The sequence below is a fragment of the Leucoraja erinacea genome, chromosome 14 (assembly GCF_028641065.1).
Source record: "Leucoraja erinacea ecotype New England chromosome 14, Leri_hhj_1, whole genome shotgun sequence".
Classification (NCBI taxonomy): domain Eukaryota; kingdom Metazoa; phylum Chordata; class Chondrichthyes; order Rajiformes; family Rajidae; genus Leucoraja; species Leucoraja erinaceus.
The window spans coordinates 42,479,875-42,504,268 of NC_073390.1; the positions used below are offsets into that span (position 1 = coordinate 42,479,875).

General features: G+C 46.1%; 1 protein-coding gene across 2 annotated transcripts in view; it reads right to left on the reverse strand.

Moving 5' to 3' along the window:
- Nucleotides 1-24,394, reverse strand: part of si:ch211-51h4.2 (uncharacterized) — a 158,302-nt gene that overhangs the window by 116,753 nt on the left and 17,155 nt on the right. Inside the window, exons 4-6 of one of the 2 annotated variants that reach the window (XM_055646256.1) lie at nt 23,070-23,138; nt 20,066-20,159; nt 7,846-7,981 (exon numbers count right to left, since the gene is read on the reverse strand). In XM_055646256.1, coding sequence (XP_055502231.1) covers nt 7,846-7,981; nt 20,066-20,159; nt 23,070-23,138 — 299 coding nt within the window. Of the gene's footprint in view, nt 1-7,845; nt 7,982-20,065; nt 20,163-23,069; nt 23,139-24,394 lie in introns of both variants that reach the window. The other variant, XM_055646255.1, reaches the window with a different exon arrangement.

The window sequence follows — 24,394 nt, forward strand, 5'->3', positions numbered from 1 at the left end:
ATTTCCATTGTCATTTCAGTTTCAAGCACAGGGCAGGCCGAACAGCTCATTGCATTTTCATTTCACTTCCATTGCCATTGGAGTTTCAAGCACAGGACAGGCTGAACAGCTGATGGCATTTTCATTTCACTTCCATTGCCATTGCAGTTTCAAGCACAGGGCAGGCCAAGCCAAACTGCTGATTGCATTTTCATTAAGGGCTAACAAATCATTTATTGCAAGTACATTGCAGACTCACAGTTCAGTAGATTCACAGCCTAAAATGAGTCGTGGCCTCTCCATTGCGATCTTGCCGAGTGACTGAGTCATGTTCCGGCATCCAGGGTTTTATAGACCTGCTCCCCCGCCCATTAATTCTGTTTCAAATTTAGGTTTATTATTATCATCAAGTCTACCGCTGTACTGTGAAAGAGCATTGTTTGGCATGCTATCCAAATCGATAAGATATTTTATACATAGAGACAAACTCAAGTACAATAGACGGATCAAGAGCCTCTCCACTTCTATATCCAGTTCTACTGAGCAAATACTGTTCCTCTATACAAAGTGCACAGATACACAGAGTCATTGAATGATACAGTGTGGAAACAGGTCCTTCGGCCCAACTTGCCCACACCGGCCAACATGTCCCAGCTACACTGGTCGCACCTGCCCGCGTTTGGTCCATATCCCTCCAAAGCTGCCCTATCCATGTACCTGCCCAACTGTTTCTTAAACATTGTGAGAGTCCTAGCCTCGACTACCTCCTCTGGCAGCTCGTTCCATACACCCACCACCCTGTGTGTGAAGTCGTGACCGCTTACTCAAATTATTCAGCCAGTGATGAGATCAATCTATTTATTAATTACAGGCTGTGTGATCAGCAGGACAGACGTCTCGGAGAAGATTATTAACAAAACAACTGGCAATTTCAGCTGTTTTTCCTCACTTGATATCTGAGACTATCACAGCCAGCAATTCCACTTAAGGCAGGATTTCATATCCAGAAGCCAAAACAGAAAGCCAGCTAATCAGGAACAGCAGGAATTTAATTAGGTTTAATAGCAGTGGTGCTAACGGAATATTCTCCTAAAAAAAACTAAAAAAAACCACACTGACAGATACTACAATGTGTGTGGTGTGTAGACTGGGTGATAGAGTTAGAATCAAGCAATAATTTAGTCCCCATTTAGTCACACCCTGCGGATCGCGGATCACGGATCGTCAACAAACATCCAACTGCTTCGCAAATGCCTTGAGATTTTCCCTGTGCAAATCTTTCAAACAATGACCTCCAGAGCCGTGTCGCCCAAAGTCCAGGAACAGCTTCTTCCCCACAGCCATCAGGCTATTAAACACAACAACTAATAAGCTCTGAGCTGCAAAAGATTATATTATTATTGCACCATATTTGTTATTTATTGAACTTTCTCTTTTTTTCTCTTCCCCCGTTATGTACTATGTTTACATATTCACATATTCCGTTATGCTGCAACACGCAAGGATTTCATTGTCCCATCCGGAACATATGACAATAAAACTCCCTTGACTCTTGACAGGGGGGACTGGGCGAAAAGGTTCCAGCCCCCGAGATCCAAGGCAAGTTAGCAAATTGGATCCATAATTATGGGGCGGCACAGTAGCGCAGCTGGTAGAGCTGCTGCCTCACAGCGCCAGAGACCCCGGTTCCAGCCTGGTCTCGGGCACTGGAGTTTGCTCGTTCTCCCAGTGACTGCGTGGGTTTCCTCGGGATGCTCCAGTTTCCTCCCACATCCCAGACGTGCAGATTAACAGGCACGAGTTTTCACGTCATCTGCAAATTTACTGCTCATACCTCCGACGTTCATATCCAAATGATTAATGTATATAACAAACTAAATACTTGCCTTCATTTGGCTGGGCATCAAAGACAATAAGAGCATTGATAAGATTATGCTACCATGGAAATTTTATAAAATAGGTACAGTGAGCTTTTGTTGGCAACAGTCAGCTGAAAATGTTCGTCGTAGATGTGGCCCTTGTCTTATGAAGAAAGACTGGATAGACAACACCTAGAATTGGAATCTTATGTACAAAATTCTTAAGGGTGATGGCTAGAGCAGGAAGATTGTTCCCGATGTTAGTCAGGCAAGAAAGACAGGGGGAAATCCTTTAAAACCGAGATGATTTCAATCTCGATGCCCAGGGTTTACAGTGTACAGGGATACGCGATATGGGAATAACTAAGTTTTAGCCATGATCATAATGGGTAGAGCCATGGCCAAACTATTTCCAATCAGGGACTTTTAGTCCAGGTAGGGTCCACCAGGGAAGAGGGTCACCAAAGAGGTAGATAGTAGTTCAGGACTGCTCCCTGGTTGTGGTAGGATGGTTCAGTTGCCTGACAACAGCCTGGAAGAAACTGTTCCTGAATCTGGAGGTGTGCGTTTTCACACTTCTGTACCTTTTGCCTGATGGAAGAGGGGAGATGAGGGAGTGGCCGGGGTGCGACTGGTCCTTGATTATGCTGCTGGCCTTGCCGAGGTAGCGTGAGGTATAAATGGAGTCCATGGAAGGGAGGTTGGTTTGCGTAATGGTCTGGGCTGCGTCCACAATTCACTGCAATTTCTTGCGGTCTTGGATGGAGCTGTTCCCAAACCAAGCTGTGATACATCCCGATAAAATGCTTTCTATGGTGCATTTGTAGAAGTTGGGGAGATTTGCAGGGGACATGGCAAACTTCCTAAGCCCTCAACGGAAGTAGAGACATTGGTGTTGGGAAATGGTCGACATTGTATGGAGGAAGAGCAGTGGTAGTTTGGGTTCCAAAGGGTTTCAGGACAGGGAGGCAGCTGGAACTAGTAAGGATGAACTAGGGTGATAGGTGAGGGGGAGGGGGAGATTCAGCCAGGTTACATCACAACTAAGTCTGTTAGAAGGTTGGGCAGCTTACAACAAAGCTGTATGCATATTCATTTCTGTAACTTGATATAACCCAACTTCCCTCTCCACCCCCCTCCCCCTCGCCGACTAGTTCCACACCCCTGCATCCCTTCATCATCACCACTTCCCCAGCCAACAATGGGCCATTGTTCTGGCTGCATTTTTCACCCACCATCCTCATCTTTGGACACCCTGCGCGTAGGGCTGAAGATGTCCTGGTTGGGTTGCTCCTGGGCCTGGCCAAGCTGGCCATCCACGAGTCACGGCGCCAGGCGGAAGAGGACTCCGCCCGAGCCGGCTGCCTGCCCCTTTTCTGGGGTTTACGTCCGCGCCCGGGTGGGGTTAGAAAGGGATTACGCACTGACCGCGGGCACCCTGGGGGGATTTCTGGGACTGCTGGGCACCGCAGGGTGTTGAATGCATCCTCAATAAGGATTGTAACATCGTTGTATAGCAGTTTAGTTAGGATATTGGTTTGTAATGTATTATAGTGGTAGGTTCTGGTTTGTTATATTGTAGTGTAAATAATGTTTTTGATTAATATAAAACAATGGGCCATTGTGGGCCCCACCGCGTTCATGGTCAGCTGTTCCCGGACTTACTTTGTTCGGGTCTTTATTTACCACCAGTTCCCACCCCTCTACTTTCAATCTGAAGAAGTTGTCCCGACCCGAAACATCACCCATCCTTTTTCTCCAGGGATGCTGCCTGATCTGCTGAGTTACGACAACATTTTGTGTCTATCTTTGGTATAAACCAGCACCTGCAGTTCCTTTCTACACACAGAAGTTTAATTGGGCATGGAAAGTATTCCAACTCTTCACAACATGTGCAGTTGTTAACAAAATGCAAATAGGATACAGCACAATAGTTGTTCGATCCTGCAATATTTTATTTAGCAGCAATTAACCTGTGAATAATCACCCATATCTCATGTAGATGCAGCATTCAATCCTCTGCTAACCAAATTGGATGCATTTTTAAATTAAATATTGATTTTGACATTATTTTTTATGACATTACATCGAGGCTTGGATGTTGCAGGCAAATTAATGCAAATGTCGATCAGGAATTAGATGACCAAATATTTTTTACACACTGTCAAATTTAAAAGCAGTTTTACATATATTCAAATTTCTGTGTCAACACAGTGTGTCGATCAGTGTCTTTTACCACAGTCTGTCTGCTCAATGTTTGTGTGTTCTCCCCGTGACCTGCTTGGGTTTTCTCCGAGATCTTCCCTTTCCTCCCACACCCCACAATGACAAACAGGTTTGTGGGTTATCTGGCTTGGTGTAAATGTGCAATTGTTCCTTGTGTTAATGTGCAGAGATCGTTGGTCTCAGTGGGCTGAAGGGCCTGTTGCCGCACTGTATCACTAAACTAAAAAACTAGACTACAGTGAAAAGCTTTCCTTTGCTAGCTATCAAGTCAGAGAAATTAGTATCCAGTCAGCCAGTCAAAGTCAAATTTATTTATCACTTGCACCCGAAGGTGCAGTGAAATGAATTTGCCAGCAGCGATACACTTAAAAAAAGAACACTCAATACACAATAGAGTTTAACACAAACATCCACCAAAGCAGTTTTCACTGTGGTGGAAGGCAACAAAGTTCAGCCAGTCCTCCTTTGTTCATCCGTGGTCGGGGCCATAAACCCTCTGTAGTCGCCGCTATGGACAGCCCGTTGCACAGGCCCTCTCATCAGGATGATCCAAACTCCGTCCTAACAGTCAAACGCACTCCGTGGCTTGGAGGTCCCGATTCGGCACTTTCCTACCGGACACCGTGGCTTCAGGATGTTATAGGCCACAGGCGGGCGGTCGGAGCTCTTCTCCGGCGATCTCCGGCAAGGGATCCCAGACTCCGGATGGTAAGCCCACGCCACGCCCGCGGCTAGAAGATCCGTAGCCCCATGATGCCAAAGTCACCAGGCCAGCGATCGGAACACTCCTCTCTGGCGACCCCGGCAAGGGTTCGTCCGCTCCGCAATGGAAAAGTCCACGCTGCGCCTGCTGCTGAAGCTCCGCGCCCGACTCCGGGAAAGGCCGCTCCAATCCAAGCCGTTAGGGAAGCGACATTGAAAAAAGTCGCCTCTCCGTCGAGGAGGCGACCAAAAGCGGTTTCCCCCTTTCCCCCGCCCACCACACAAGAGACACCTAAACTAGCATTTAGACACGCCAAAAAAAGTCAAAATAACAAACACATTGCTGGCAGGGCAGCCGACTCACAGCGCCCCCAACTGGCCAGATAGATCCATGAACACAATCAAGGCGTCCACAGAACACAAAGGGTAGAACATTTAGTGCAAGATATACCAATGAAGTCCGATAAAATATAGTTCAAAGATCTCCAATGAGATCTTGGACCTGAAGAAGGGTCTTGACACGAAACGTCACCCATTCCTTCTCTCCAGAGATGCTGCCCGTCCCGCTGAGTTACTCCAGCATTTTGTGTCTATCTCCAACGAGGTAGATGGGTGGTCAGGACTGCACACGTAATGCAGAGTTCGATACCCAACTACAACCATAAATTGTTTTAGGGGACTCTGGAAAGAAATGTTTTAAATGCCAATTCTGGAGTCTTCATGAGTAGTTATGGAAATAGCAGTTTGCTGTTAGTGACATTCAGCTCATCTACACGGGAGGTTCCAGCCGTGCAAGAGGACTTGCTTGCTTTGGAAATAAACTCAGAGTGATACAGTGTGACTCAGAGTGATACAGTGTGGAAACAGGCTCTTCACCCCACCTTGCCCACACCGGCCAAAATGTCCCAGCAACACTTGTCCTAGTTGCCCGCGTTTGGTCCTTACCCCTCCAAATCACCCTCTCCATGTACCCGTCTAACTGTTTCTTAAATGTTGGGATAGTCCCAGCCTCAACTACCTCCTCTGGCAACTTGTTCTATACACCCACCACCCTCTGTGTGGAAAAAACCCGAGGATGTTCGAATGAACTCGAGAATTTCAACTTCTTGGGTATTATTTTTCCTGTTAGAACTTAAAATATTGTTGAATGAAATATAACTGAATATTTATTAGCATATTAAGTAGCAAGTCCAGCCTGTCTGCTCCTGATAAAGGCACATAGATGCTGGTACACTTCCTTCAGAAGATTCATATCAAAACATGCAAATACGTTGTACCTGATGCAACCAAGGACAAATCCTTTGCCTCATCATATATAAATGTTAATCCAAGTGTCGCATCCTTCAATTTACAGAAGCCAATTAACCTACAAACCCGCACCGACGAATGTGGGAGGAATCTGGAGCACCCGGAGAAAACCCACTTAGTCACAGGCAGAACGTACAATCTCAGTGTAAGGGAATCAGGAATCATAGGGCAGAGGCTTAAGGTGAGAGGAGAAAGATTTAATAGGAACCCGAGGGGTGGGTTTATCCAATAAGCTGCCATAGGAGGTCGTTGAGGCAAGTACTATCATAATATTTAAAAGATATTTGAATGAGTACATGGATAGAAAAGAGGAACATGGGCTTCCTGCAGGCAGGTGGGACTAATGTAGATGGGACATCTTGGTCGGCATGGCCAAGATGGGCCGAAGGGCCTGTTTCCGTGATGCACGATTCTATGAAAGCAATGAACCATTCAAAACTATTGGTTATTCCATTACGGTTTTGCATATTGTGATTAAACCATCATTAACTCTGGAATAAGATTTAATAACACGATAAATCACAATTAGGTTCAAAATTATTAATTCACCAATCCTAATAATAGCACAAATGCAGTTAAGTGGAACCATGAACTCGAACCCAGGTAACAAATTAAATTGAGAAGTTGAGGCATAGGTTGTGAAATGCAACTTCCAAACTCTATTTCAGGTCAGCTTCAAACAGACCTAAAGATTCAACAACATTTCTCAATCAGCTAACAATTTTATAGACAATAGACAATAGGTGCAGGAGTAGGGCATTCGGCCCTTCGAGCCAGTACTGCCATTCAATGTGATCATGGCTGATCATCCCCAATCAGTACTCCGTTCCTGACTCCGCTATTTTTAAGAGCCCTATCTAGCTCTCTCTTGAAAGCAATAGACAATAGACATGGCTTAGTTAGCTGTTGAGCTCTGCATTAAGCGAGCGGTCCTGACCTCCCATCCATCTCAATGGAGTCCTTTGAATGATCTTTAAACAGACCTGATCGGACTTCAATGCTATTTATTGCACTGAATGTTGTATCCTCTATCCCTTATCTGTGCATGCGTTGATTGCATTCATGAATCATCTATTCTTTGACTGGGTGGTAAACAAAACCTTTCACAGTACCTCTGAACACATGACAATAACATACTAAACTAAGCATTGTACTTGAATGTACGATTCATTCGCATTATTATTTTAAAAGTTTATGCTTCTGTTTAGTTTAGATACAGTGCAAAAACAGGCCAATTGGCCCACCAATCACCCCGCACACTAACATTACCGCACATACACTAGGGACAATTTATAATGATAGCAAGTCAAATTGGCCTACAAACCTTTACATCTTTGGAGCGTGGGAGGAAACCGGAGATCCCGGAGAAAACCCACGCAGGTCACGGGGCGAACGTACAAACTCCGTACAGACAGCACCCGTTGTCAGGATTTTCACACAGAGAGCTGTGAGTGTGTGGAATTCTCTGCCTCAGACGGTGGTGGAGGCTGGTTCTCTGGATGCTTTCAAGAGAGAGTCAGATTGAGCACTTAGGGATAGCAGAGTTAAGGGATATGGAGAGAAGGCAGGAACGGGGTATTGATTGTGGATGATCAGCCATGATCACACTGAATGGCGGTGCTGGCTCGAAGGGCCGAATGGCCAACTCCTGCACCTATTGTTGATGGGACCTGGGTCTCTGGCGCTGTGAGACAGCAACGCTACCGCTGCGCCACCGTGCCACCCATGGTTGCGTAGGAAAATAAATTTCAAAAGGAAAAGTATTGCTTACAACTGCAGGATGAGGAGAATGCTGAAAAAGCTACTCAGATACTTGTTGAGGAAGAGGACCCCCAGCATGTGCAGGTTCGGTGAATGATCCTTTACAGAACGATCCACTTCAACAGTCTGCTGCAATAAAACATGATCTGGAACAAAAAGGAATAACGTTCAGTTAACAACAACCAGAGAAGCAATAATTTAGAGTTTATTCCAAATGATTTAGTCTTTAATAATAATAATAATAATAATAGAAACTGCAAACTACAAGCAACAATAATTTTTTTTTAAAAGACCATAATAGTAAATAATTAATTATTTCTAGACAAAATGCTGGAGTAACTCAGCGGAAGGGGAAGCATCTATGAATAGACGGAATGGGTGACGTTTCAGGTTGAGACCCTTCTTCAGACAGAGTCAGGGGAGTCGTCAGTCTGAAGAAGGGTGCTGACCCAAAACGTCAACTTCAGAGATGCTGCCCGTTCCGCTGAGTTACTCCAGCATTTTGTGTCTATCTTCAGTGTAAACCAGCGTCTGCAGTTCCTTCCTAGACATTTTAGTTACAAGCAAACATCTAAATGATGATAGAAATACGATCCAACCTTCAGAATATTTACAGAAAAGATCCCTCAAAATTAGACGCAAGGTAATCTCCAACGAGAGCAAGTCCAACCACACGCCCTCGATATTCAATGGCACTAACATCACTGACAAGGTTAACCCTGGACAGAGCGACCATCCACAACCCAAATCATTCATTTGCTTCCCCAGGAGTACCCAGTGGACACGGCGTGTACCATCCACGTAACGTACTTCACTTCTCTGTCCCAGCTCATCCCCCAGAATTTCCCAAACCCCTGATCTTTAGCACAGTTTCTTCCCAGCTGTTATCAGGCAACTGAGCCATCCTACCACTACCAGAGAGCAGTGCTGAACTACTATCTATCTCATTGGTGACCCTCGAACTATCCGTGATCGGACTTTGCTGGCTTTACCTTAAACTAAACGTTATCCCCTTATCATGCATCTGCAATGGCTCGATTGTAATCGTGTTTCCGCTGGCTGGTTAGCACGCAACAAGAGCTTTTCACTGTACCTCAGCACGCGTGACAATAAACTAAACTGAAACTGACAAAGAACAAGGGCAGAAGCACAGGAGCTCAGCACCACCAGCAAGTTCCCCTCCGAGTTGCACAGCATCCTCTCTCAATTTAGTTTAGTTTAGAGATACAGCAAGGAAACAGGCCCTTCAGCCCACCGAGTCCACGCCGACCAGCGATCCCCGCACATTAACACTATCCTACAGTGGATAGTGACAATTTACACCAAGCCAATTAACCTACAAAACTGAACGTCTTTGGAGTGTGGGAAGAAACCGAAGATCTCGGTGAAAACCCACGCGGTCATGGGGAGAACGTACAAACTCCGTGCAGACAGCACCCGTAGTCGGGATCGAACCCGGGTTTCTGGTGCTGCAAGCGCTGTAAGACAGGAACTCTACTGCTGCGCCACCGTGTTGCCCCTCAAAACTACATCACTGGCCGTTATTATCACCTAATCTAAACCTTGGAGCTCCCTCCCTAACGGCACTACAGGAGTTTGTTCAGCAGAAGCAAGGCAGCAGCTCAACCTCGCAATGACAAGTGGGTACGGACAGCAAATGCTGCCCTTTATCTTTGGTTCATTCTGGTTTCTCCATCCACACATTCATTCATCATCATCATGATCATCATCATCGTTGAAAACATTAGCGACGCAGTGGCGCTGGTTTCCAACGGGAACGGTGATGGACGCACCACACATCTCTGTCCAGTTCCTGCGGACTTCTGCCGCTGGAAGTATAGGATTTTAGTGTGTGTGCTTTATCATCATTCCTTATGACAGTGATCGCAACTTCTACTGAAGTGCGGATGGCTGTCGGCTCGCTAGAAGCTCATCCGCCCTGACAGGTCTTGTTTTTGGTCCTGCTGGGGGCCCACAGCTCCCTCCTCACCTGGTAAAACCAGGTGGGGGAGACGGTTTAGTCGCCGACTATCCGATCATGGAGCAGGTAGCACGGGATTACATGGTACGCGTGGCGGGGGAAACTCCCCCCGACCTGACCACAGATGCTGCCCAAATTGTGGAAAGTTTTCCAGTATTTTCTGCTTTTATTTCATGTTTGCCACAAGTGCCTTCTTTGGCTTTTATTTTTGACAGATTATTATTCACACTGATTAACTGGGCACACACTGTGCAGCACGAAAACACAGGCGCAGAGGCAAACACTAGGGTGATGCTCACGTTGCAGTATTAATGATATCAATAATAAATTATTTCAAACAGTTGGTTATTAATATCATAAATTTATTATGCACTATTTTTGAATTTAACATTCAACGTAGTCATAAGCAAAAATGACAAAGTCATAAACAAAGTTATTTCAGTTCCAATCTCTTCATAACCACATGGAGAGAATAACCAGCAAATATAACTCGAGTAATAAAGATTTGAAAGGGACTTAGGTCATAGTCATAGAGTGATACAGCGTGGAAACAGGCCCTTCAGCCCAACTTGCCCACACCGGCCAACATGTCCCAGCCACACTAATCCCAAAGTCAGGTTGAGCATTCTAAGATGGCGGCCGTTACGCTCCGTATCGTACTACACCTCAGTGCATTGGATTACGCAGGAGTGGAGTATCTTGCTCCGCTCTATGATCTTTGATCCCACCCGCCCGCATTTGGTCCATATCCCTCCAAACCTGTCCTATCCACGTACCTGTCGAACTGTTTCACCACCATTAATTGAAGTGACCTGTGTGTTAGTTGCCAGGTGCTTCCCTCAGTCCAGCTTAGATTGTTACCCACTTTAACTTTACAATATTTATGACAACTTAATGGAAATGAAAAAGCAATCGTCCCTTTCAATAATTTATCCTGTTTTTTCCACTCCTCCAGGAACATTGGTACATGTTAAGGTTTTTAATTACATTAAACTGTACATTACCAGAAATTATTGGACTTCAGGAAAGTGTTTGGAAGAGTAATACATAAGTGATAATAGCCAGGAAGTTTTACACAAAGTCAAACAGAATATTTTATGGACATGACTGCAAATGGATTTTTGTTGGTTAAATGAATATTGATTAGTTGTTAGTGACCGTTATATGGCTTATGTAAAATTTATTAATGCGGTAATTCAATAGATAATAACAGTTAAAAAACTACAAAGTATCAATGGTCCTAAATTAATCTACAACTTAAATATTTTCTCTACTGAGTCGCCAATAAAAATTCTGATGGTGCCAGCAACAAAGCTGAAAATGTTATAGTGTCTATTGATTTACCAATTTAGTATTGTTGACAACATTTTTTAAATATTCCCTTGCAAATTAATATGCACTCAATATAGAACATGGGAAGTTAAAGTTAAATGCTGTAAAAAAAAACTGTTAAAAAATGCAGATACATAACTGGTCAGGTAGCATCTGTGGCGGGAGAAACATTCATGCTTAAGATCAATGGTCTTTCATCCAAACTGGATGTGAACAAATGAGACAATAGGTGCAGGAGTAGGCCATTCGACCCTTCAAGCCAGCACCGCCATTCAATGTGATCATGGCTGATCATCCACAATTAGTGCCCCGTTCCTGCCTTCTCCCCATATCCCGCTATCTTTAAGAGCCCTATCAAGCTCTCTCATGAAAGTATCCAGAGAACGGCCTCCAACGCCCTCTGAGGCAGAGAATTCCACAGACTCACAACTCTCTGTGAGAAAATAAATGAGTGTTTAAGTTGTAGAGGTGGCAGGGTGCAGAGAACATAGGCTGTACCTGCAATAAGATGTAGACCAAAACTGTCTGGGTAATAGAACGTAGGCAGGAGGAGCTGCAGATGCTGGTTTACACCAAAAAGAGACCAGGTTCTGAAGTAACTCAGCGGGTCAGGCAGCATCGCTGGAGGACACGGAGGGGTGAAGTTTTGAGTTGGGACCCGTCTTCAGACGGATTGTAGATCATGGGTGGAGTGGGTATTATTTGTGGGGCAGGTCACACTGGGTGGACTCGGCCTTTCCACAGTCTACGTCCACCAGTTGTAACTTGGTCTTGCTGTGAAACTCTGGCTCAGCCCGTTGTCCACGTGCGAGTTCCAGCGAGGGGGAATGAGCAAGCCGTGAGCCCTTGGAAGTGGATCTGGTAGCCCTGCCCCCAGACCTGCCAATAGCTCGGGACACAGAATGCTAGAGTAACTCAGCGGGTGAGGCAGCATCTCTGGAGAGAAGGAATTGGCAACGCCTTGGGTCGAGACCCTTCCTCGTCTGGCGAATTCCTTCTCTCCAATAGATGCTGCCTCACCCACTGCGTTACTCCAGCATTTTGTGTCTACCTTCGATTTTACCAGCATCTGCAATTCTTTGTTAAACAATAGCTCAGGACAAATGCTTACTGTCCAATACTCCGATACTCAGTATATATTACAATTTTTTTCCAACCCCTTAGACCAGTGTGATATTCACATGTACAGTATCTAGTCCCATGTTATCCCACTTTCTCATCCCTACACACTGAGCAATTTACAGAGGGCCAATTATCCCTACAGCATGCACATCTTTGGGATGTGGGAGGAAACCGGAGCACCCGGAGAAAACCCATGCGGCCACAGGGAGAACGTGCAAACTCCACACAGACAGCACGCGAGGTCAGGACAGAACCCGGGTCCTTGATGCCGTGAAGCCAGATTTGCCACTGTGTTGCCTGTTTATGGTGCAATATTAGATGGAAGGTTGTAAAAGGTAGCTGATACCAGACTAACAAACTGGTAGTGGGCAGTTATCCACCTTTGCACCCACTCACCTCTTCTGCCCTTCTACAATGGTAAATTTCACAATGGCAACGAAATAGCAACCTCAATACTTCATTGTTTGAAGGGTCCCGACGCAAAATATCACCTGTCCATTCTCTCCCCAGATGCTGCCCAACTTTCCAGCACTTTGTTTGACTTGAATGTTTCCCAGCATCAGCACCACTATACATCACACAGCAGTTAAGAGATACAGCACAGAAACAGGCCCTTCGGCCCACCGGGTCCGCTCTGACCAGCGATCCCCGCACATTAACACTATCCTACACAAACTAGGGACAATTCACAATTTCCCCAAGCCAATTCATCTGCAAACCTGTACGTCTTTGGAGTGTGGGAGGAAAGCGGAGCTCCCGGGGAAATACCCACGCAGGTCACGGGGAGAACGTGCAAACTCCGTACAGGCAAGCACGTGCGGTCAGGATCAAAACCGGGTGTCTGGCGCTGCAGAAAGAAATGCCCCCGACTCAGAATATTCAGCCAAGCATCATCCAGTGTAAAGAACGCTGCTTATCCAAGATTATTTCTCAGCACATAACTCATCCAATGTTAATGTCTAGCTCCTCTGTGAAGATCAATTAGGAAGGCCTTTGCAAGCTGTGCGTTGCCGAGTTATTTTATAGAATAATCCCTTTCATTAATCATCTCATTCTGCAGGTGAAATGTCCATCAAGTTCCTGAACAGTGTGACATGTTTTCCATTCGCATCCTCTGTCACAGTGAATGATAAGAGAGCGTCTCCTGCTTTATCATTCCAGCAGCAAATCAGCACAGTTCATTGTGTGTCATCAAGTACTGACATTATACAGCAGTATCTCCATCTAATTTTCCAGTTCAGCTGCTCCTCAGGGTTGGAAAAATTAACTTTCCCCAAGAGAAACCGTTGCAAATCATTTCTGCCAGACTTAAAAAAAGTTTAATGCACCTTTTATATTCTCTCACACAGATTTACTACGAGCATATTTCACTTGGACTCTCCCGCTTGAGATCTGCATTTTCCACCTCTCGTCTAAAGACCGACACGTTGCACAGACTGTAAAGGGGCTGTCCCACTGAGGCGACCTAATTGGTGAGTTTAGAAGAGTTTGCCCTCGACTCATACTCGCAGCATGGTCGACACGAGGTGCTAGGAGGACTTTGTAACTCTCCTTCATGCTCAAGAGTAGTCCCCGCGTACTCGAGGCCTCAGCTAGGATGCGGCGTATTTTTCAACATGCTGAAAAATGCCCGCAAGTAAAAAAAAGATCGCCATGGAAACAAATCGATATTTTGTTTACTCGTAGGTTTAGTCGAAGTAGGTTGGCATGTTATTCGTAGGTAATCGAGGGTAGTCAAGGGTAGTCAAAGGTAGTCGTAGATAGTCTTCAACATAGTCGAAGGGAGGTCGAAGGAGGTCATCTTCACTCTCCACTATTCGGTGTCCAATTTTCCCGAAGCTAGTCGAAGCTAGTCTTCAACATAGTCAAAGGAGGTTGAAGGAGGTCTTCTACATAGTCGATGGTGGTCTTCGCAATGACTCTTTATCAAACTCTCCTAAACTCGCCAATTAGGGACAGCCCCTTGACCAGCAACAAGTGCCTCAGAGAGACACACAAAGTGCCGGAGTAACTCAGCGGGTCAGGCGGCATCTCGGGAGAAAAGGAACAGGTGATGATTCAGGTCGGGAGCCTTCAATGTCCATTGTATAGACCAGGGAACGGTGCCCTGGAAACCAAAAGCCATTAAAGAGTCGAACTACCTTAGGTTAATTATTGTCACTTCCGAGGAATAATAAAACACTTTGGGTTGCAGGATACCCAATCAGATAAAACAATACATAGATACTATAGCATTATAATACTATACTATACAGTAATGTAGCCGTACAGAATCAAGTACACAGGACAAGATGTTAAGAAGTCCCTTGTGCCAATAGGTGGGGAGCATTTCACGACATTCGTTGATTGTTGAGAGTGGTAGACGCTCAACATTGGTGGGGGGTGGGGGGCGGGGGGGTGATACACATATCTTGGCCTGTGTAACCTTCAGGATAGTTGGGCACAGGACACATCATCAGTAGTGTACCCTTGCATCACTGGGTGTTTCGGCCTTTTAACACTATACACCCTCCACAAGGGCGGCCTGCTGCAGGGTGATCAGCCCTCAGCGCGTGTCCCGTGTCAAACCGTCCCAAAGATTCACCCTGACGTACTTGGGGCCCAGCATGGATCGTTCCGCTTGAGCCAAATCCACCGGCTGCTTCTTTCAGCCACCTCTGAGAGTGATCTTATGGTCTTCCGCAGAGCCTGACCGTAGATTCCAAGCTCCTTCAGCAGTCTGATTGTAGATGACACAACAAATCTCTGCATCTCACTTCAACTGGATAGACTTTGGCGCTCCAGCCACGCTGCGTTGCCTCTGCTGCAAGCTCTGCGTAGCGCAGCTTCTTACGCTCATAGGCCTCCTCAACACAGTTCTCCCATGGAACTGTGAGCTCTATGATGTAAGCAGTCTTCTGTGAAGGGGACCAGAACACCAAGTCTGGCCTGAGGTTGGTGGAAGCAATTTCAGGTGGAAAAATTAGTTGTCGGCCGATGTCCGCCAGCATTCTCCAGTCACGGGCCCTGCATAGGTTTCCTTCTTCTGATCTGGTGGAAGGATGTTTAGATGTTTTCTGTCCTTCTCGGACAAAGGTTGTTGCCCTTGGGGGGGGGGGGGGGGGGGGGTTGCTTGCTCTCGGAGGCAAGAAGTTGGTCACACACCGCCTGTTCTCAAGGGCTGATGCCAGGCTTTTTAATACCTGATTATGCCGCCACGTGTATCTCTCTTGCGTGAGGCTGGTCTTGCAGCCGACCATGATGTGTTTGAGGGTCGCTGGAGTTGGGCAGAGGGCACAGGTTGGATCCTCGCCGTACCACTGATGGAGGTTCTTTGGTGATGGAAGCACGTCATAAGTCGCCCTGATGATGAAGCTGATCTTGCTTGCTTCCATTTCCCATAGTTCTTTCCAGCTGATCTTCCTCCGCTCCACACCTTCCCACTGCATCCATTGCCCCCGTTTGGCAAGAGAGACCGCCTTTGCACTTCTGGCGGCTTCCTCCTGTTGCCGCACCTCCTCGACCACCAATGTCCTCTGCTCTGACGTTGTGGCCTTTCGCCAAGTTGGTTTACTTGTCGTAAGGCCAAAGCTTCCTCTTCCCTGCTGGACTTGCCCCACGATGTCTTTGTGCCTCAGGGCTGATGAAGCTTGCTGTACTGCATCAGATGGTGTCCATTTCAGGTCAGTTACCAGGGGCAGCGCAACAGCACTGATGGTCTTGTCTCTAGAGTCCCTCAGTGTCATCTGGAGTCTTACTTTAGAACACTTGTATTCCTCTGTTAGACTAGTGAGAGGTAGTTCCAGGACCCCTTTGCCATATAGGCCGATGTTAGTTAGACATCGTGGGACACCGAAGGAATGACCAGGGTGGGACGAGTCTTTGATTGTATTTTTGACCTTAATAAATTAATTTTTGGTACAATAAATTGGTGGTATAATAATAAATTTTAGCACACGGGTAGAGATTCAGACAGAGCCACATGGTATGTGTCTTCTTCCCAGGTGGGTAAACCTTGTTTCAAGTGGACAATGGCGTTAAGCAACTTGACTGCTGCCAATCGAACAATCTCAGAGTTCCTCTGACTCAACTGGTTTTAGAACATTTGAAAAGTGAAAGGCTTGATGCAAAATTGTTGACATGGATTTACCTGCAAGATCTATTCATTCTCATCCCGTGCAGTGAAAGCACCACATCTCTGCCCAGGTCCAACCGAGCCCGAGCAACATCAGCCAAATTCCAGGCATTCACTGGCCCTGTCCCCGAACTCTACCTCCGCCACATTGACGACTGCAGTGGTGCTACCTCTTGCACCCATGCAGAACTCACTGACTTCATCAACTTCCCCACAAATTTCCATTCTGCATTCAAATTCACGTGGAGCATCTCCAACATCTCCCGGCTGTTCCTAGATCTCACCGTCTCCATCGCAGATGACAGACTATTGACCGACATCTACTACAAACCTACTGACTCCCATAGCTATCTTCCCACCCTTCTTCTTGTAAAGACTCCCAATTCCTCCGTCTATGCCCTAGGGATACAGGGCGAGCCATCGAGTACGGCTGCCCAGCCTGCAGCTGTCCGTCCTTGCACCCTATAATTTTTTTTTAGTATGTTAAAAAGTTTCATTTGGAGGTCTAATCTTTTTAATGCAGGTGGTGGTGGTGGTGGTGGTGGTGGGGGAAACTGCATTTCTCAGTCCCTATCTGGTCGGAGATGCGTCTTTTCTCCGAGCCATATTTTCGCCCCTTCCTCGCGGGTCTGGAGCGGCATTTCCTGCCGGGACCGGCCAGAACTTCGGCTTCGGCGGCGGTGCAGCGCTGAAGCACCATCGCGCAGCGGCGATGCATTACGCGGGTCGCCGTGTGGTAAGCTCCGGAGTGCTGAGACCGCCGACTCCCGGCATCGCGGGGCTGCCATTGCAGAGCGTCCAGCTGCAGCGGCGCTGACTTTGAACCTGTGATCTCTCGCCGAGATCACCAGTGTCGGAGCTCCTACCAGCGCGGCCTGTGGACTTCGGGAGCCGCGGTCTCTGGCAGCAAGCGGCCGTTCCAGACACTGGCTAACTGGCACAGTAGAGAGCATGCTGACCGGTTGCATCGTGGCTTGGTTCGGCAATTTGAGCGCCCTGGAGAGGAAAAGACTACAAAAAGTAGTAAACACTGCCCAGCCCATCATCGCCTCTGACCTTCCTTCCATCGAGGGGATTTATCGCAGTCGCTGCCACAAAAAGGCTGGCAGTATCATCAAAGACCCACAACATCCTGGCCACACACTCACCTCCCTGCTACCTTCAGGTAGAAGGTACAGGAGCCTGAAGACTGCAACAACCAGGTTCAGGAATAGCTACTTCCCCACAGGTATCAGTCTATTAAACCTGGCTCGGACAAAACTCTGATCATTAATAACCCACTGTTTGTTATTTGCACTTTACCAGTTTACTTATTCATGTGTGTATTTACGTATATAATGGTATATGGACACACTGATCTGTTTTGTAGTAAATGCCAACTATGTTCGGTGTGCTGAAGCAAAGCAAGAATTTCATTGTCCTATTAGGGACACATGACAATAAACTCACTTGAACTTGAACTAACTGAAAGAAAAGCTTTTAAGGGAAATCCATACACTAGTGGTGCAGTGAAGGGTTCAAGAACCCAGTGCTTGGGTTAAGTGTTATCTGAGAACAACCATTAAAGGTCTAAGTCGGATCTGCAACGGAATATCTGCAGGTACAGGGAATGTGAAGCCCTTGCCTGAGAACCCATTCCCTGCAGCCTCACTCAAATGCAAATGTTGTTTAGTTTAGAGATAGAGCACGGAATCAGGCCCTTCGGATGATAGCTAAAATAAAACAATTCCTCCAGTTTGATGACCTTGAAAAGATCATCCACACATTTATCTCCTCCCGCCTAGATTACTGCAACTCCCTCTACACTGGCATCAGCCAATCTTCCCTGTCCCACCTGCAACTGGTCCAAAACGCCGCAGCGAGACTCCTGACGGGCACCCGAAAAAGGGACCACTTCCCCCCGATCCTGGTCTCTCTCCACTGGCTCCCTATGCAGTTCCGAATAAATTTCAAGACCCTCCTCTTTGTCTACAAAGCCCTCAATGGGCTTGCACCCACTTACATTAAAAGTCTTCTCACCCACTGCACCACCTCTAGGACCCACAGATCGTCCGACTTGGGGTTGCTGAATGTCCCGCAGTCTAGGCATAAGCTCAGGGGCGACTGCGCCTTTGCTGTTGCAGCTCCTAGACTGTGGAACTGTATCCCCCTCCCCATCATAACTGCCCCCTCCATTGACTCCTTTAAGTGTAGACTAAAAACGTATCTGTACTCCCAAGCCATTCCTGACTTGCTGTGAGCGAGGGCTATTTATATATCTGCATGTAATGTCAAGCGCTTTGGTGAACGATAGTTGTTTTGGGCCCACCGAGTCCTTGCTCACCAGTGGCGACGGGAGGGGACGGACACACACACACACACACACGCACACACACCAATTTACAATGATACCGAGCCAATTCATGTACAAACCTGTACGTCTTTGGAGTGTGGGAGGAAAGCCGAAGATCTCAGAGAAAACTCACACGGTCATGGGGAGAACGTACAAACTCCACACAGAAAGCACCCGTAGTTGGGATCGAAAGCTCGTCACTGGCACTGCAAGCGCTGCAAGGCAGCAACTCTACCGCTGTGCCACCGTGCCACCATGAAAATGAGACTGCTTCAGAGCAAAGCAAATATACGCTGGGAATCAATATCTGCCTCCAACCCACTTGGCAATGACCATCTCAGATTGAGGAAGACTTTACTCATAAACAATCTCCCGATACTGGTGAGGCACTACAGGTGACCCTGCAGCCTCGCTGATATCTGACAGATTCCATCAACTAAATCCAGGTTCCTGTTCACTTGTTCTCCTTTAATCCAAGCATTAAGATCACTGTACCACTGACTTGTGGCTCTTTATAAAACAAGTTGCTTTCCTCATTCAGTGTTGAAAGAAACTGAAGATAATAGCATGCGACACAAAACAACTATTGCATTTAAGTAGCACTTCCTCAGAAGATGTTCCAGCAATGCCGCTCATAATTTGATACACCTGCCAGATATCATCTTAACCTCTGGCATTCCAGGGAAAACAATCCCGTGAGCTAATACCCCCTCTAATCCAGATATCATCGTGGTACACCTCCTCTGCTCTCCGTCCAAAGCATCCACATCCTTCCTGTCAAGCAGCGACCAGAACGACACGCAATACTCCAAATGTGGCCGTACCAAGATATAATATAATATGTGTGTGTGTGTGTGTGTGTGTGTGTGTGTGTGTGTGTATATATATATAAATATATATGTGTTGTGTTGTCCAAGTTATATTGGTGCTTTAATCACAAAGTATACACATATACACACACACACATATACAGGAATTATATATTAAAAATATAAAATGATGTGTTAAATATAGTCTTTAAATCACATTCACGTGTGTGTATGTGTGCGCGCATGCATATATGTATATATATACACACACACATATATATATAAACACAAACATATAATATAGTATATAATATAGTTTATAAAATATTGTATATATTTCACATAATTAAGATATATAGCACAATATCATGCTATATATGATATATATTTAATACAATATATATTTAATATAATATATAATACCTACATATACTTTGTGGTTTGAGTACCAGTATCATTTGGTCAACACACACAATATCATGCCTCAATAGATCAACATCTCCCAGCCTAATGTCACAACATTCCAACAGCAGCCCCTACCTGCATCCTCGGCATCATCTTCTTCTTCTCCTTCATCTAATGTGGAACCTGGAACAGGACCTTGGTCACCAACATCCTGCATTTCCACCACAAACTGCTAGAAAATAACGAACACATTAAGTAAAACTGTCCTGCGGTGACCGACACAAAGAACAAATGGCAAAAAAAAAGTACTGGAGCAACTCAGCGGGTCAGGCAGCAGCTCCGGGGGACACGGAAAGGTGATGTTTCTCACCGTGAAACCTTCTTGCTGTCCCGACTTGAGAAGTATCCCGACCCAGAACGTCGCCTAGACACTTCCTCCAGAGATGCTGCCCTACTCATTGATTTACACCAGCACTTTATCTTTTTCATAAACCAGCGCCTACAGTTCCTTGTGTCGACAAACAACAAATAATTGTCACACATCTCACAGCATCGAGTGGTGGCTCTGAATGTGACAATAGATGGCGTTTTGTGTCTGTTTTCAGCGACACCCTTGGCTTATCAAATTCTACTTTTTCCCCCAAGATGTTGGAACAATGCATTTAGATTGTCTCTTTCTCAACTAATCATCTATAGAGTGTAATATTTTGAACGGCGAAATGTTGATTTTGATGGTTTGAAAATGGCACAAATTATTTTTGGAATGTACATCGTGTTCAATTTTGAAAGTGCCTTTCCTACACCGTTTTAAACAGGCACTTTAAACAGGGTGCCGCAAGGCTCAGTGCTGGGACCCCAGTTATTTACAATATATATTAACGATTCAGACAAGGGGATTAAATGTAACATCTCCAAGTTTGCAGATGACACAAAGCAGGGTGGCAGTGTGAGCTGCGAGGAGGATGCTATGAGGCTGCAGGGTGACTTGGATAGGGTTGGGTGAGTGGGCAGATGCATGACAGATGTAGTATAAGGTGTATAAATGTGAGGTTATCCACTTTGGTGGCAAGAACAAGGAGGCAGATTATTATCTGAATGGTGTCAGATTAGGAAATGGGGAGGTGCAACGAGACCTGGGTGTCCTTGTACATCAGTCACTGAAAATAAGCATGCAGGTACAGCAGGCAGTGAAGAAAGCTAATGGCATGTTGGCCTTCATAGTGAGAGGATTTGAGTATAGGAGCAAGGAGGTCCTTCTGCAGTTGTACAGGGTCCTGGTGAAACCGCACCTGGAGTATTGTGTGCAGCTTAGGTCTCCTAATTTGAGGAATGACATTCTTGCTATTGAGGGAGTGCAGCGCAGGTTCACCAGGTTAAATCCCGGGATGGCAGGACTGACATATGATGAAAGAATGGGTCGACTGAGCTTGTAGTCACTGGAATTTAGAAGGATGAGAGGATATCTTAAAGGATTGGACAGGCTAGATGCAGGAAAAATGTTCCTGATGTTGGCGGAGTCCAGAACCAGGAGTCACAGTATAAGAATAAGGGGTAGGCCATTTCGGACTGAGACAAGGAAAAACATTTTCACCCAGAGAGTTGTAAATCAGTAGAATTCTCTGCCACAGAAGGCAGTGGAGGCCGATCCACTGGATGTTTTCAAGAGAGAGTTAGATTTAGCTCTTAGGGCTAAGGGAATCAAGGGATATGGGGAAAAAGCCAGAACGAGGTACTGATTTTGGATGATCAGCCATGATCGTATTGAATGGCGGTGCCGGCTCGAAGGGCCGAATGGCCTACTCCTGCACCTATTTTCTATCTTTCAATGTACTGAATATTGTAGTAAGTTTCAAAAAGCAGGATGCTGAGATGAAGGAAAAGTTATGATGCAGACAGAAAAGATTCTTGAATAATTAGAATGTCAGAATATATCTGGACAATATTCTCTTAGCTTTGTTTAACTTTGTTTTCTCCAAGAGAAAATTCAACACATCAGTGAAACTTAAAACAGTTTTATAATTTTAATTTGTTACTTAACATTGCAACAAGGGAATTAATCATCAGAAGAATGGTTTGGCAGAGCTGAACTTTGCAAGAGGATGATACAGTTGATAAAAATCATGAAGTCATCACTGTTGATACTCCGTGTCTCTGTATTACAGATAGTATTGTAAATTTGACAATAGAGATTTCACCTTGCTGCGGTGTACAATAGCTGAGCCTCTGTTGCCATGGCAACAGCCAGGCGGACTCCCGTGCCTGCCTGCATTAGTGAACCATGCACATTAGCTTTCATGCACTGTGCTCCCTGAATGTTGCACCATTACTTTCATATCTGCCTCCTTAAGGCACCATTGAGTTAAATAAAATTAAATAAAATTGTCCTCATCTAAATATTTTGGTTGGTCTAAATTTTCCATAATGTGAACTGTGAAACTAACATTTTAATGAAAATGCAAGTATTACCGTGACTGACAGCAGATGCATAAACATAATGTGCGGCACGGTGGTGCAGCGGTACAGTTGCTGCTCTACAGCGCCAGGGACCCAGGTTCGATCCAGACTACGGGTGCTGTCTGTATGGGGTTAGGAAGTTCTGCCCGTGACCTGCGTGGGTTTTATCCGAGATGTTCAGTTTTCTCCCACACTCCAAAGTCGAACAGGTTTGCAGGTCAATTGTAAACTGTCCCTAGTGTGTGTACGATCACGTTAGTGTGCGAGGATCGCTGGTTGGCACAGACTCGGTGGGCTGTATCTCTAAACTAAACTCAAAAATATTGCCAACAAACATGATCAGGAAATTAAATTGATGGTAAATAAAAACTGAAACAGGAACTGCTCAAATTCTCAATGTATTGAACGTGAACAGCAGCATTTTATCAGCCTTTCGTCTATAAATGTGCATTAATAGTGATGTTTTTTAGAACGTTAATCTGACCGTGTAGAAAGGTGCAAATAACCTTTGACAGCTTTGAACTGCCATTCAGTTTGCTGGAAATAAAAGCAGCAATGGAAGTAGAACACGTAAACATATTTCATGAAGTGAATTTTTTCTAGTGGAATGCACTGTACAGGTGGGCATGGGCGAGGAGGGCCGAAGGGCCTCTGGGTCTCTATAGGTCAGAGCACACTTGCTTACCTTCACGGCCTCCAGCTGAGCTACGTGACATCGTTGCAATAAGTCCACAAAAAGATAAATCAACAGCACCTGAGAAAACACAAAACTAAGGTTAAAGCCACACTCATGGTTAATGAAGGAATTTCAAGTCAGACACAATAAAGGGCCTGTCCCACCAACATGCGATTGCATGCGTCTAGCGTGACCAAACGTGGTGGCTTGCGGTGTACGGCCTTGCGGGGCCCGTCCCACTTCCAACCGCGGAGCCGTCTGGAGTTGTGCGGTGCTGGCCCCGACATCATACTCGCCAATCAGCTGGGCAGGAAGCGGGCCGACCGAGTATGGACGTCGCACGTCGTCGGGCAGTTACGCAATCACGCAACGGCACGCTGGGCAGTGACCTCATCGCGCAACGCCACGTGCTAGGCTTACGCCATCAAGACGCTGCGTATGCCCGTCGAGACGCTGTGTACGGCCTCAATGCGGCTGCGAGCCGGCAGGCCGTTGTCGCGCGGAATTTTTGGACAGTGTCAGTTTTTTGGAGCCCCGCGCGATGTCGGTACCTGCCCCGCACAACTCCATACGGCTCCGGCGATCGAAGTGGGATCGGCCCCGCGAGCCCGTAAAGCTCAAGCGACCACGTTAGGTCGTGCTAGCCGCATGCAGTCGCATGCTCGTGGGACATGCCCTTAAAAATGGAACCAATGACGCTAATGTTCCTGCACTATTGAATGTTCATCTCAACAATAAATACAATAGCAATGTGAATATCCTAAAGAAATATCTTGGTAAACAATCAAATAACAAAATAATGGCTCAACCTAAAAGCCAAGACCCAATGTAGACAAAAAAGCTGGAGAAACTCAGCGTGCAAAGCAGCATCTATGGAGCAAAGGAATCGGTGACGTTTCGGGTTGAGACTCTTCAGACTCTTTTCCAGCATCTGCCGTTCTTTCTTAAACTCTTAGCGAAAACCCAATGGTATCTCCACAACATATGAAGGAGTGGGGCCAGATACTGGGAGGGGAGTTTAGTTTAGTTAAAAGATTCCGCATCGAAACAGGCCCTTCAGCCCATCGAGTCCATTGACTACCCATTCACACTAGTTCTATAGTATGTTGCTCCACTTTTTCCATCCACTCCTGATACACGAGGGAACAATTTATAGAGGACCAATTGTTTTTGGGATGTGGGAGGAAACCGGAGCACCCGGAGGAAATGCATGCAGTCACAGGGGGAACGTGCAAACTCCACAAAGCACCCGAGGTTGGGATCAAACCCGGGTCTCCGGTGCTGTGAGGCAGCGGCTCTAACCGCTTCGCCACCGTGCCCGAGGGCAGATTTTG